General features: G+C 40.4%; 1 protein-coding gene across 2 annotated transcripts in view; it reads left to right on the top strand.

Annotated features, from left to right (window-relative positions):
- HECW2 (HECT, C2 and WW domain containing E3 ubiquitin protein ligase 2) overlaps positions 1–13,546 on the top strand; it is a 144,484-nt gene that overhangs the window by 71,545 nt on the left and 59,393 nt on the right. For both annotated transcript variants that reach the window (XM_063400203.1, XM_063400204.1), the window contains 2 exons: positions 1,620–1,727; positions 13,335–13,429. In XM_063400203.1, the coding sequence (XP_063256273.1) occupies positions 1,620–1,727; positions 13,335–13,429 (203 nt within the window). The remainder of the gene's footprint in view (positions 1–1,619; positions 1,728–13,334; positions 13,430–13,546) is intronic.

Raw genomic sequence — 13,546 nt, 5'->3', positions numbered from 1 at the left:
AGGTTGTACATTCAGTGCTCCTCTTTATACAACTTTGAAAAACAACCCCAACAAAACATGGGTGAGACACAGCTTTGTTTACTCTGAAAGTTTTTTACTGTAATAAAGAATAAATGCATGCAGTTTAAGATTTTCCTGCCTGTGTGCCTGACTTTCTGGTGCATGCAGTTTGTGTCCTATCATGTTGATTCTGCACAAAAAGTTAAGCCTGAGGGTATTACAAGCTTGAGGATCACAAGTGTTAGGAGAACCCTCCTCTCCCTTCTCCTTGTCATTGAGATAATTATGAAATTCCCTGGACTTGCCACGATACTGAGGTGCCGAGACCTCAGCTTTCTAAAAATTCTCAAAGTCACCCATGGCTGGAGGCATAAAAATGTCAGTGGATTGCCATGGCCCCTTCTTGATTCTCCAGAGCTCTTCTAGGTTTTGAGCAATGTGTAAGTTCTCCTGAGCAAGCACAGAAGTTCAGCATGTGTCTGGTAATGGTCTGTGTGTGGGTTTGGTGGGATGAGACTGCACTAGTCATAGTTCAGTGGGGTTACTGTGTGTATGCTGAGATGAGCCGTCAGAATGAAGAGGAAAAAGAGAAGCTTTAGTGTGAATTCATATTTTTAAAATAAAAGTAAGAAAGCTGTATTGTTTATTATTCCTTCATAAATAGTATATATGGATATTTAAGATGTAGATGACGGTTCTGTAATCTTATGTGGGAATTCCTACCAAAGAACAAAGGAATGTGCTTGAATGGATATGAGCTTCATGAACAAAGCCACAGTAGACTAGGTTCTTAGTGAAGTCTTTTTAAATTTGAAGAATGTACTCAAGTGTATATAATAAAAGAAGATTTTTTTTTAAAGTAAGATAAAAGAATATGCAGTACCACTGGAAAAAATAGGATGTTGTATTTGATGTCATAGGTGTTGTTCTTGTCCAGTTTAGTTAAGAAACAGCTGTTGAAATGCACTGGTAAAATGTCACAATGCCTGCTTCCAAAGAACTTCCTGTATAAAAGAGTTAAGTCGAATTTGTGTGAGCGTTGTCCCTGTTATCAGAAGTAACCTTTGTGCCCTTTCAAACAGCTTCTTGCCCTGGTCTTCTGGGTGTCTGAATACAGGCTAGAAAATAAAAAGGCCCTGAGACCTGTGTTAGGACAAAAATCTTAATTTGAGAAGGGATAATAGTGATATTGCTAAGGTGCTTTGCAGATACCATTTCCCAGCTAGGGAATGAATGCTAGATTTTTACTTCACAGAGCAGGACTGATGGATAACACGGTGTGGTAACTCTGTGATGCAGTTTCAATCAGCTATGCACTTGCAATAGCCTCTCTGTTGGATTAGGGAAATTTTGGAATTTAATACTGTACCTTGGCAGGTCACCTCTTACAGGAAGCCATATATTTACTTTGGCTGTGTGTCGGTCTGCTTGCTCTGCATAAATTGATCTGTCAAGTGTACAAGAGAAGCTATTTATCTTTTGCCTGTTAATTCAATTTCTTTATTTTTTTATTTAATACAAGTAATTTTTTGTATCTGGACATCTTGAAACAGAAAGCCAAGAAAACTTCTATTTTAAATACTACTTGCTGAAATTATTTTTTATCTTTCCTCCTTCAGATGAGAACTCTCCAGCCAATTTCTGGGATTCCAAGAATCGGGGAGTGACTGGCACACAAAAAGGACAAATTGTCTGGCGAATTGAACCTGGCCCCTACTTTATGGAATGTGAGTACCTATTTATGCAGTGCATATTCCAAGGCAGGTCTGGCATTTGATATCCATTTCATCAGTCCTGCTAAAGCAAGGGAATTGATTGTATTGCTCTTAAGGGAAAGTATTTTCCAGTGCGTTTGCTGGACATGATAAAAACAGAGTTGAGCTTAGATGTACATTTGTATTCTAGTGATGTTCTTAGATAGCACATTTCACTTTAAGGGAGGAAGGAGATGCCTTGTGTGGTGTGATGTAATATATACACATTGAAAGATGAAGTCTCTTCCTACAGAAGCTCCAAATTTCAGCTGGACAAATATTAATGGTAAGTGTGTGTGAAGGAAAAGGTAGTAAGCTAATAGTGCTTGCAGATGTTTGTTAGTGGGAAGGTTGGGTTTGTCTCTAGGAAGTGCCAATGTTGTGTTCAGTTGCATGAGAATTTCTCAGCTGAAGATTTGTTGCACTGGAAAATTTGCTAGGCAGTTTGGAAATACTGAGAGTCTTTATGTGACTGAAATAAAAAGCCTTCAGTTGAACTGTGTAAGGACTGGTGGTAGTCAAGCTTCAAATTGAAGAACTACACCATTCCCTTAGATGACCAGGATTTATAGGAAGCTGAGCTACTCTGCTGTGGGCTGGGGTTTTTTCTTTGTTAGTTTTTTTTGGTTTTTGATGAAACTATGCTATCCTACCATATGAAGCATATGATCCCTAAGGAAACTGAGGTTCTAATCATAGATCATTGTATCAGAGCTTGCTGAAAACTCTGATGTGCCAAGCATCAAAGTGGCAATCAGTCCCAGAAGAGCTCTGAGTTGCTCTACCACCTGTTTAGCCTCACAGTTATGAATCCTCTTTCATAAGTTAAAAAAATAAAAATACTCCCACTCTTTACTTCACTGTAGTGAAGTAAAGCACTGCAGTGCTGCGTACTGTAGGTCTTGGCAGAAATTTTTGTTCCAATTAACTGATAGAACAGTAATACATGTATTTCAAGAGGTGTTGTATACACTGTACTAAAAATAAATATTAAAGTTTCCTATTTCTAGAACTCATCATTGAATCTTGCCAAGTTGCCCTATGTGTTACACAACACACTTCTCAAAAAAAAAAAAAAAAAAAAAAAGAAAAAAAGAAAAAAAGCCTAAATTCAATTAAATTAAATTGCATTTCAGGAATTCATTGCATTACAATGATGGAACTGAAGACAATGCTCAAGAAAATAATAAAGATAATTAATTTTCCTGGTGCCAAAGACACTGGTATGTTAAAGAGGATAAAATGTCTGTTAGTAAAGTTCATTGCCTCATCTTTCTTGTACATGAACTCCATCAGTATTGATGCCAATACAGGCAGTTTGACTTCAAGGATGTTTGTATCTTCTAGCTGGTTATGTGTTGTTCCACAGAGTATTGAGATGAGGCTCTTGAATAGTACTTTCAGTTCAGGTTGAGTAACCCAAACTAAGGCTTCAAGAACTACTAGCTGGGACTTAAAATCACCTGCAGCTGACCTACCACTTTGAAACTAACTGCACATCACAGTCAGCTGAAAGGAAATGCAGGATGTGTGTTCTTCAGTCATGGGGAGCTTCACTAACAAACAGCTCTGCTGCCATACAATGAACAAGAGACAAGCAATTGTGCAGCAGCTGAGAACTGTAAAAAGGAATGCTTATGAACATATGTTGCTATAGCACATAGTATGGTAGATAAATATGTCACCAGTGACACTTGTGTTTTGAGTGAGAGGCCAAAAACTGCACTGGAACACTTTACTGAATTTCTGATTCCACTTTTTAAACAAGAGGTCTCCACAGATCTGTGACCATATTTGCCCAGCAAGGCTCTTGTTTGTAGCTTACAGGTAGTGAAGCAACACTGATGCAACTACAGGCAGCTGCTCTTTTCTTTTATTTTCTATTCCTGAGCTCACACAGGGGCAAACGCAGCAGGTGGCTGCGCCCTTCAGGAACAACGGCGGTGTCACTGAGGCGCAGCGCCAGGCTGGGTGACAGAGGGGCGGTGCTGTCGGGGTTCTTACCACGCCCTACAGACCTGTCACTGCCCAGCCTGTGCCAGCCACAGATCCAAACTTAGCTCCCCTGTTAATCTCCTTCTTCTGTTGTGGTGCAGATGCGATTTGTCTCTCAGTATAGCACTGCACGTGATGCTGCAGTCACAGTAAGAGGGAGAGACAAGTGAAGAGTCTAACATTATCAGTAAACATGTGCCACATTAGTTAATTTAAGGTATTTCTGATGCTTTAATCCACCATTGTTTTCCAGATTTGGGAAAGAGCTCTCCAGTTGTAAATTTCTTATGTTTAGAAATATCTTTGCTGAGAGGCAGAATATATGAGACCTGTAGGTCATGGTATGTGGGGTTTGTAATTTTTCCTTCTCAGAGTAATGACATTCAGCAGACCATTAGCAGCGAATTTTGAAAGCAGCAGATTTATAAGGGGGACAAAGTCTGGAGGACCAGCATGAAGAAAATGTGTAAATAGATCAATCTAAACTCAGTTGGAGACTAGCCACAGCATAGGAATACTCCTTGCATCCAATTTGCTTTCAGCTGGGACCAGCACTTGACCTGCTCAAGTTTTTATTGAAAGCTTTCAAGGACAAAAATTTTGTGGATGCTGTAGGTAACTTGCTCCAGTGCTGCAGGATTGTTCCAGGTAAAAAGATTTCTGTGACATCCAATATCAATGGGTGTAGCCTAAATCTGGGACCATTGCCCCTTTTAGAAACCGCTGGTGGAAATGAAAAGAGTAGAAATAGTAACATTTGTCTTGCCTTAACCTCCTCTTCACCAGACTAAACAAGGCCAGGTCCTTTAGCCTCTTCTCATATGTCACATTTTATCCACCCCAACCACCTTTGTAGCCCTCTGCTCTTCACTCTCCATTTTCTCCATGCTCTTGAACCTAGGGACCCAAAACTAGACACAGTATTTCTCACCAGTACCAGGTAGAGGGTGACAGTAGTTAATTGCCACCTATATACTGTGAAACCTACATGATTGCAGATTCCTTGCTATATACTGTGGTACCTACATGAATGCAGGTTCCTCGCTCTACCTATACTCAAGGAGAGGAAGGGAATGTTTTCTGCAAGCCTGAGAAGCACGGAACCTCCTCTGGCATTGAGAACTGATGATGCTCATTAACAGAGTTATGCTAAGTAACTACAATAATCCTTTAGGGTTTACACTGAAACTGGCCCAAAGTTGTCCTGTCTTTTTGGGAAGAAAAGGAATTTAAGTTACTAATGTTGGATAATGAGTTGTGGCCAGTCAGCATGCACTTACACCAAAGACTCTGGATGTGGATTTTCCCTGGCAGTGTCAGAGCATAGAGACATTATGTATCTGTTCAGTAACATCTCTGGGGGGCGAAGTGCAGAGAATTATAGCATTGCTAATGAGCCATATGCAAACAAATCTCAAGCAGAAGGAGTATTTCCATTTTAATTGCATTAATGTTAATCAGTGGGAGTCATCTGGGTTAAGCCTCGGATTCCTTCTGCAAAAAGCTTTGTATCTTTTAAGAAAAACGTCTTATGCCTTAATTTAGGAAGCTGTTTTTCCATGAGCATAATTGTAAATTTATTTATAGTTTCACCGAGGTCCCTCAAATTTGTGCTTATGTTTAAAGGTAGGCTTGGATATACATTTTTCGGAATTTTGCATTACTGTGTGTCGGCAGTCTTGTAACTCAGTGTTAAGATCACTTAATTTATTCCTCTTAAAAATCCCTGCCTAGGGATTCAATATCTCCTATTTTTCCAAGAAAGTAAAATCTAAAGGAATAGTTTGCCATCTGCTCTATTCAGATCGAGCAACCTGCAGAAAGAAGAGAGGGGAGAGTCTCCTCTTCGTACTAAACCCAGACATTAATTCCCCTCAAAGCATCCAAAATTAGCAAAACAAGGATGATCAAAGAAAACTCCTTTTGCCTTGGACAAAAATCAACACAAAAATTCTGTAGGCTCTGCCCTGGAAGGGAGAATCAAAGGAATCAACAGTGAAATAAAGAGAAATGAACTTCATATATTCCAGAAAAACAAGCAGCCTCTGAGGGGAGTGGCTGAGGAAGGGGAGGGAGGAAATATTATGCAGAGGAGAAAGCAAATATTTGCAAAATACCAAGTCCAGCTCACCATCACAAACAGCTGGTGTCCTTAAGATGTCACCTCGAGACAATGTGAGCAGCTCTGAACTGCAGAGCCAGCCAGTACAGAGGCAGGTGTTCCTCTTGCTTTTCCCTGGGGAAGGAGCAAAAGTGCTTTGTAGGCATGAGAGGAAACTCAGTCATTTTAGACATTCAAGAAGGTGAGTCTGAGGATCAATATGCCTGATACGCTGTTTCCTCACACAGCAGAGGTGGCTTTCAAACAGCCTGCTCTGAGGCTTGCTAAAATGTGAGCAAAGGAAAACAATGACTCACTACATGGCTCCCTCAATTTTTTTTTTCTGTGTAAACTACAGAAGAATTGCTAAACCCAGCTCTACAGTTTTCATCCTCCTGTAAAAGGAAATAAGCTCAAGGAGTATTATCCTAAACAGGCGGCAGTAGTGGGAAAGTGCAACACAGCTAAATGCTTTTGCATTCGGTGTGGTCATCTGATATTTAGCATGGCATCAGGTTGTTCAGGTCCTTAAATACATTGGGGCCTTTACTCTCTGGTCCAAGGGAGGTTTCAGTTGCCCCAGAAATGATTTCAGATGGCAAGTGTTTCTTTGGGTATAGCAGTCTGTAAGCTTGGGATGGAAGGGGCTCCCTTAGGGGCATTGTGCTGGAAACAGAGTGGATGGTGATGGTATTCCTTAGGGAGAGCAGAGGTAGCAGAAAGGTGGAGTGAAATGATCCATTGGAAGGCTGGTGATAGAAAAAACATGTGAGAAGAAGACTGAGTTTTATTTGGGACTACTTGGTAACAACTGCTGCTTATTAATAATCTGCAGCTTCCAGGTTCTGCAATATGGGGAAGGACAAGTCATGATGGAGATGCCATGGCAGGGAGCTTAGGCACAGGACAGTCACTGCTGTGCAGCAGGTAACTGGTGCTTAAGCACTTCCATATGCAATGTGCCCAGAAGTTAAAAGCTGCTCATATTCTAGTAGGTGTAAGAGGGGGATGGTCACTGTTCAGCACCGTGGATGGTTGTGTGGTCACTCTTGATCCTCTACCATGGTCCTGCCTGGTTTATTAGTATGTGCTTAGGCTGAGAGCCTGCTTTGAGACTGTATTGGCCATGTATTTATAAGTTGTAGTCTTGGTCCCATGAGTGTTAATTACAGTGTCCACAAGAAGCATCTTCACATACTTTACCTGTCTTTGTTGTTATTTACACCGTTTGATGTCACAGTCATTACTGTCAGTGGAATAGAAATACATTGATTTGCATATATTTTCTTTACCAGTGCTGTGGCTTTATGCTGTGAGCAATAATCTCTAGTGGCAGCTGTTGGGATTCAGCCAGAGACTGCCAGTCTTGTCACATCAATCATTTCCAAATCCCCCCTGGGGTGTTTGTGGTTAAATTACTTCTGGTGCCACACTGTGATACTTGGATGCAGTGACTGCACAGATGCAGTGTGTTTTGAACTAAAATCTCGTTTGTGGCATAGAATCACAAAGTAGTTTGAGTTGGAAGGGACCTTTAAAGGTCTCTAGTCCAACCCTCCTGCAATGAGCAGGGACATCTTCAATAGGTCAGGTTGCTCAGATCCCTATCCAACCTGATCTTGAGTGCTTCCAGGGGCTGGGCACCTACCACCTCTTTGGGCAACCTGTGCCAGCATTTCACCACCCTCACTGTATAAAGTTTCATCCTTAGGTCTAGTCTGAATCTACCCTATTTTAGTTTAAAACCTTTACCCACTGTTCCTGGTAAAAAAATATCCCCATCTTTTTGATAAGCTCCTTTCAAGTACTGAAAGGCTGCAGTTCTCCTCAGAGCTTTTTCTTCTCCAGACTGAGCAAACCCAACACTCTCAGCCCTTCATCAAAGGAGAGATGCTCCATTTCTCTAATCTCTTGGTGGCCTCCTCTGGAGTCACTCCACCAGGTCCCTGTTCTTCCTGTGCTGGGGCCCCCAGAGCTGATGCCGTGTTCCAGGTGGGATCTCAGAGCAGAGGGGCAGAATCCCCTGCCTTGCCCTGCTGCCCATGGGGCTTTGGATGCAGCCCAGGGCCCGTTTGACTTTCTGGGCTGAAATTGCACATTGCTGGGTCATGCCCAGCCTCCCCTCCACCAGAACGTCCAACTCCTTTAGCAGGGCTGCTCTTGATCTGTTCACGCTCCATGAGTAAGAGCATGAGTAGAATATGAGATATATTCAGAAGACATGCTAATATATGTGTTTGCATTGCACTGGTATCATGTTAAAAGTGAGGTTTTATGTGGGGTTCTTGGTATTCAGTCCTTTTTTCTTTGAAATTATAACTTTTGCAAAAATAGTGTATTAAGACTATTAAGACTACAAGAAGTTGCCAGACTTTGTAGTTAGCAAAGCAGACTCCCAGCTCTCTTTTTTTTGTTAAAAGCTGATAGATATCAAAGGAAAAAAAAATGCCAGTTTAATAATTGAACTTTATATACTTTTAGCTTTTAAGGGCTGCTTGTAACTAGAGGCATAAACAGAGTTTAGTTTTTGTAATGGTTTTGACCATAACGGTCAACGTTAATGAACGTTCTGTGAACGTCATTCATTACTTGTTTCCAATCTTTATATTTTTACCATTTAAAATTTTACCAGTTAAATTCTGTAAAGGTCATGGTTTTCCCACATGGAATTGTTCTGAGCCTGGCACATTCATCTGTGCAGTGCCCTGCAACCAGCACTCTCTCAGTGGCCTGTCTGGGGACTTGTGGTTATTGTCCCTACTCTATTTATAGACATAGTCACTGAGTTCGAAATACTTCTATTATTCTGCTGCTGGTTTTTTTTATGTTGTCTCTTAACAGCTATTTTTGAGTATCACAAATAACTGAAACAGGATCAAGTCTTGTATTTTTTACATTTGTGGCAGGCTTTGTTGACTTCCTTAAGCACATAATACCCCAGTGTTTTGTTTTAAAGGTTAGATTATAATTAAATGCTTTGCCAAACTCGAGCATAATAGTCAGTGCTCATGACTGTAAATAAGAGTCTCTGATGACAGCAAAGTGAGTGGGGCTGTCAGGAATAGGGAGGCTGTTACCTGAATAAGCATTTGTCCATATTCCCTTTGAAGCAGGTTAGACAGAAAGACCATTGGGACATAAGCATTTTCTGTTATTGATCCTACTTTAGCTAAAAAGTTTTCTGTAAGTCACTTTGTAGGTGGTTTGCCTAGTCTTCCTGTAAAATAAATTCTGTGATACACCTGCTGAGAGAGATGCAAGTACCTGGGGGCTGCCAGGTTTGGCCCTTGCATTCTGCTGCTGGGTTTGCTACTGCCCAGTAGGAAGTAATCAAAAATGCACACACTGAAAGTGATGCAGAGAAGAGAATGATAAATGTCCAAACAGAAATGTTGAGTTCACTGAACATTTCTATAGTACGAACATTTCAATAGTATGAATATAGAAAAGCTCAATTAGCAGAACATGCAGAGCACTGCTAAATTTCTGCAGTTGTCTATCAGGTTCAGATGGGAAAAAAAAGGATTTAACACAGTTGCTTTTGCACAGATTTCATCTCCCTTTACAGCTTTGTAAAGCATGAATGTGAGTGACTTCATTTGTTCTAGTTTTCTTAAGTAAGTTTTGCAGAACATGCTCTCATATCTTTCCAATGAGTTACTGTGCTGTCAGCTTTTCCCTCGGTGGATGTTGGAGGACATATGTTTCTGTCTGCAGAGAGCCATGGATTGAGCCCAAGTACCTTCTGGGCACTCAGCTGCAGTGGCCAGGAAGTTCGAGCTGCTGTGCAGGTTCCATACAGAGAACCAGCAGCACTGCTTTGCTCCACAGACTGCTGTAACCCAGCTCGGATTTGACTTCTTTTTGGAGATGTGGCTGCTTATCCCTTCTCACTGGAGATGATTCCACCTCTAATATTGGTGTTTAGTTTGACTAGGGTCTGTCTGGAGCAAGCTGTTTGTACAGCAAACACACCTGCTTTCCTGCATTGTCAGTCTCCTAGAAAGAATGCATTCTCCTAGGATTATGCTCATATGTTTATGTATTCTTAGTATCTTTTTTTCGTAAAGCATTCTTCTGATGGGCAAAGGTAAAGTTTTAAAGGCAGTAAAAAGTAGGTAGTGAGGAACTTTGGGGAATTAGTGATGTTTTAAACCCAAGCTGTTATTTAGTGTAAGTGGATCCATTTATTATTGAAGAGGCGAAAGTATGGGGTGCATAGAGGTAACAGCACTATAATTTCATGCAGGTGTTCTTTTGAAATTCAAATGTCAATGCTTGAGTCCCAGAAACCTTTACTGATTCCAACATTTTTGTGTAATGGACCTGAGCTATAAGACTATGGTTATGAAATGGTAACAGCTATTAGCTTTAAAAGAAAGGGATTATGGCTTCACAGAGTTTTCTGATTAATTAACATATATATCACTTTTTATATAGCTATGTGATAACTTTGAAAGAATCATAGATCCCCCCATTTTTGGCCTATTTTTAAATGAAGAAGGAATTTATTATGGTCTGTGTGATGTCTGGAGGAATGTCAGTTATAAGAGGGCATGTGTAGTATCAAAAATACATTATTTTTTTCAATGAATGAAAATTCTGTTTTGTTCTGAAAATCTTGTTTTCTTTAATGATACAGCAAATGGTCCTGTGGTCGGGTACAGATGTCTCTCCTTTGCTGGGTTTACTGCTCTTAACATTTTCATTAGGAATCCTGTGCAAAGCAGTCTCATTAATCTGTTGAGGAAGAATATGTAGGAAAGAAATAAAAGAAGTTCCAGTTTTCCCCTGAAGGCAACTCATAAAAGCAAAGTGGCAGGACAAATGAAAAAAACTGGGGGAACTCTGTAGGTGACACATGCTAATGTGCACTTAGAGTATGGAATAGTTCAGAGGAAACCTGTGTGTTAATATGGTATTGAACTCATTTCTCATAATATTGAAGTCCTGTTTGCAGATAACTGAACTTACTGCTGCTGAGAAGTCTGTGTGTTTATAGGGCCTTACAGCACATCTCAGCACACCACCTGTAACTATCAGGAACAGCCTCAGATACTTGTTTGCCATACATCCAGAGGTCAGGAATCCATCAGTCATCAAGAAAAACCTCTTCTAATCAAGACTTTTTTCCTGATAGTACAGCACAAGACATGTCAAAAAGCTACATCCTCAGCTCTTTTGAACTTACAGGGTTCCTCTGAGATTTCTTCTGTTAACATTAACTGCAGTTTCTAGTGTTATTAGCCAAGAAAAAAACCACTTTGGTGTCTCTTATCCTATGAAGTGTTGGTATTGCTGCTGTGTGTAAGATCCAGTCTGTAAATTCATGTTCATTTTGACATCTGTGTACATATGGTGGGTAGCCCATTTTTCAATTTTGTGCTGAATTTCAAGCACAGCTTCTTTTGTATTAACCCCACTGACACAGTGCTAACAGCACATCTGCCATTTCTCTAAGTGTATGTGTGAATGCAGTGCTGTATAAAGCCCAAACTGAATCCGTGCTGCTTCTGCTGGCAAGTGGGAGAAGAAGTCTCCATGTCATATTTTTAAATGTTCTGCTTTTTCTAATTATTTCCAACAAATAAGTCCTGAAGTTTGGTCTTTTGTTTGATTTTTTTTAATTTAGTGTACCTGAAAGGGATTGTCAGATCCATTTCTTGAATCAAGCATTGTTCTTTCACCAGCCATATACAGGTATTGCAAAGTAATGTATGCTCATAGGAGGCACTGAGAGAAAGAAAGATGAGGATGCAAAACTTGTAGTATTGCATTTCAGCCTTTAGATAAGTGAATCTGTCAGTGTAGAGAGAGTGTTTGTCCACCATCGCATTATGGATTGTCCGTGTATAGAACCAGCAGCTGGTAACCTTTCCTTTGCTAGATCCTGTTCAAAGTGATGAATTGGGAGAAGATAGTCACAACATACTCAATAAACAGCAGCTCCAGAAGCTCTCTGAAAAATTAAGCTTAGGTTGCAATAAAAGTAAGCAATGAAATAAAAGTCTGCAATATAGATGGAAATTGGAACTCTTAGTGGAATCATACATTGTCTTAATCACACCCTCTTGTAGCCATAATAGGTTCTCAGTGTGAATAAAAGATGCTCAGACTTGAGTTCACATTACTTAGTATGTGCATTTTACAACGTGGAGAGTCCAGTATTTGGCATAATCCTCCCAGATTTTGCAAGTGCTGAATCTCTGATTCAGCGAGCTAGAAATTCATGTTTGTCCTGGATACAAGCGTTGTTGGTAGGTAAGCAGAACTGCTCAGTTCAGGAGGAAACTAACCCATAGTCCTGCCTGATAACTTCCAGGTCTGATAAACATTTGTAGGTGATTAGAAATCCTGTCTGCATTTTGAATTTTGCTCTAAAGCTTGTGGTAAATAGAGCATGTTTTTTTGTGTGTGTGAACTCATCTGTGGATGAGGAGGCAGTGGGCTCCGCAGCTTCTCCACCTCCTGATTCCCTGGAGGCACAGTCAGCCAGATACTTTCCTTTGAAAGGTTGTTCTGAGGTGTCTCCTCTTTGTTCTGGGAGGAAGAAAGTAAATGAATGTTGATCTGTAACTGCAGTAAATTTAAAAATAAATAATCCTTCTTGTCTGAGCAGGCTTGCAGGGTGGGCTTCTGAGTAGGGATAAGTAGGTATTTTATCTTGCACTGATGAAATACCTCAACCCTCAAGGAATCATGCCATAAATGTCTCAAAATCTTATACCAAACTCTGCAGCTTTGTACTTCTGGACTACTGACATATTGTTAAACCAAGCAGAGGAATCGAACTGCCAAGACTTTCATACACATCCTCTGTCTGAACTGGCTGCTGTAATTCCTGCCTGCCTTTGGCCATTGCTGTCTGCCTGTGGCCATCTCTGTACCCAGAGGTAAAACCCTCATCAGCCTTACACAGGAGAGTTATCCCAATGGAGAAGGAAAACAGACATTGTTCCAGATAGGAAAAATCCCACAGGATCAAGGGTAGCCATAATTATAGCTGTTCTGCTTGGCTGGAAGAATGCAGAGGAACTACAGGGGAGGGCAGGCTTCAGTTAAACATAATACTCTTTTGTTTGCAGTAAATGTAGTTTAGCTAACAAAACTTTAATCAGTGGGACCAGAAACATGGTGCAACGCTTGCCTTTCCTGTATTCCGATATATAAAGTGATTCCAGCTTCCTTCAGATATGTGCCACGTTCTTCCAAAGTCCTAGTGGCAAATGTCCCAGTATGCCTTTTCCAGGGCTGATGATATAGTAGCAGAAATAGAAGTTGCAGAATTAGGTAAGTTATCATTTTTGTCTGTTAAGTAACAGAAGGACCCAACACACAACGAGGATATAACCAGCAGCTCTCTTTTTAATTTCCTGTTAGAGTATTTCTGAAGATAGGTCACTGAATGCTGAACCCTTTTGTTGTGTCTCTTTTGCCTAGGGTCAGTCATGAAGTGTTTCATGTGGTTTTTGTTTTCTTTCCAGCTGAAATAAAGATCTGTTTTAAATACTACCATGGTGTTAGTGGAGCCCTCCGAGCTACTACTCCATGTATCACTGTGAAAAACCCTGCTGTGATGGTGAGTTTGGCCTATTTGTTCATTCTATTTGTAGATGATTTATTGACAGCTTTTATAAAATGATAGTACTGATGACACTGTTAACTGTCAGACCAACCTATCAATATGTTTCCTATC

Source organism: Prinia subflava, chromosome 6 (genome assembly GCF_021018805.1).
Source record: "Prinia subflava isolate CZ2003 ecotype Zambia chromosome 6, Cam_Psub_1.2, whole genome shotgun sequence".
Classification (NCBI taxonomy): Eukaryota; Metazoa; Chordata; class Aves; order Passeriformes; family Cisticolidae; genus Prinia; species Prinia subflava.
This window is presented reverse-complemented; position numbering and strand designations above follow the sequence as displayed.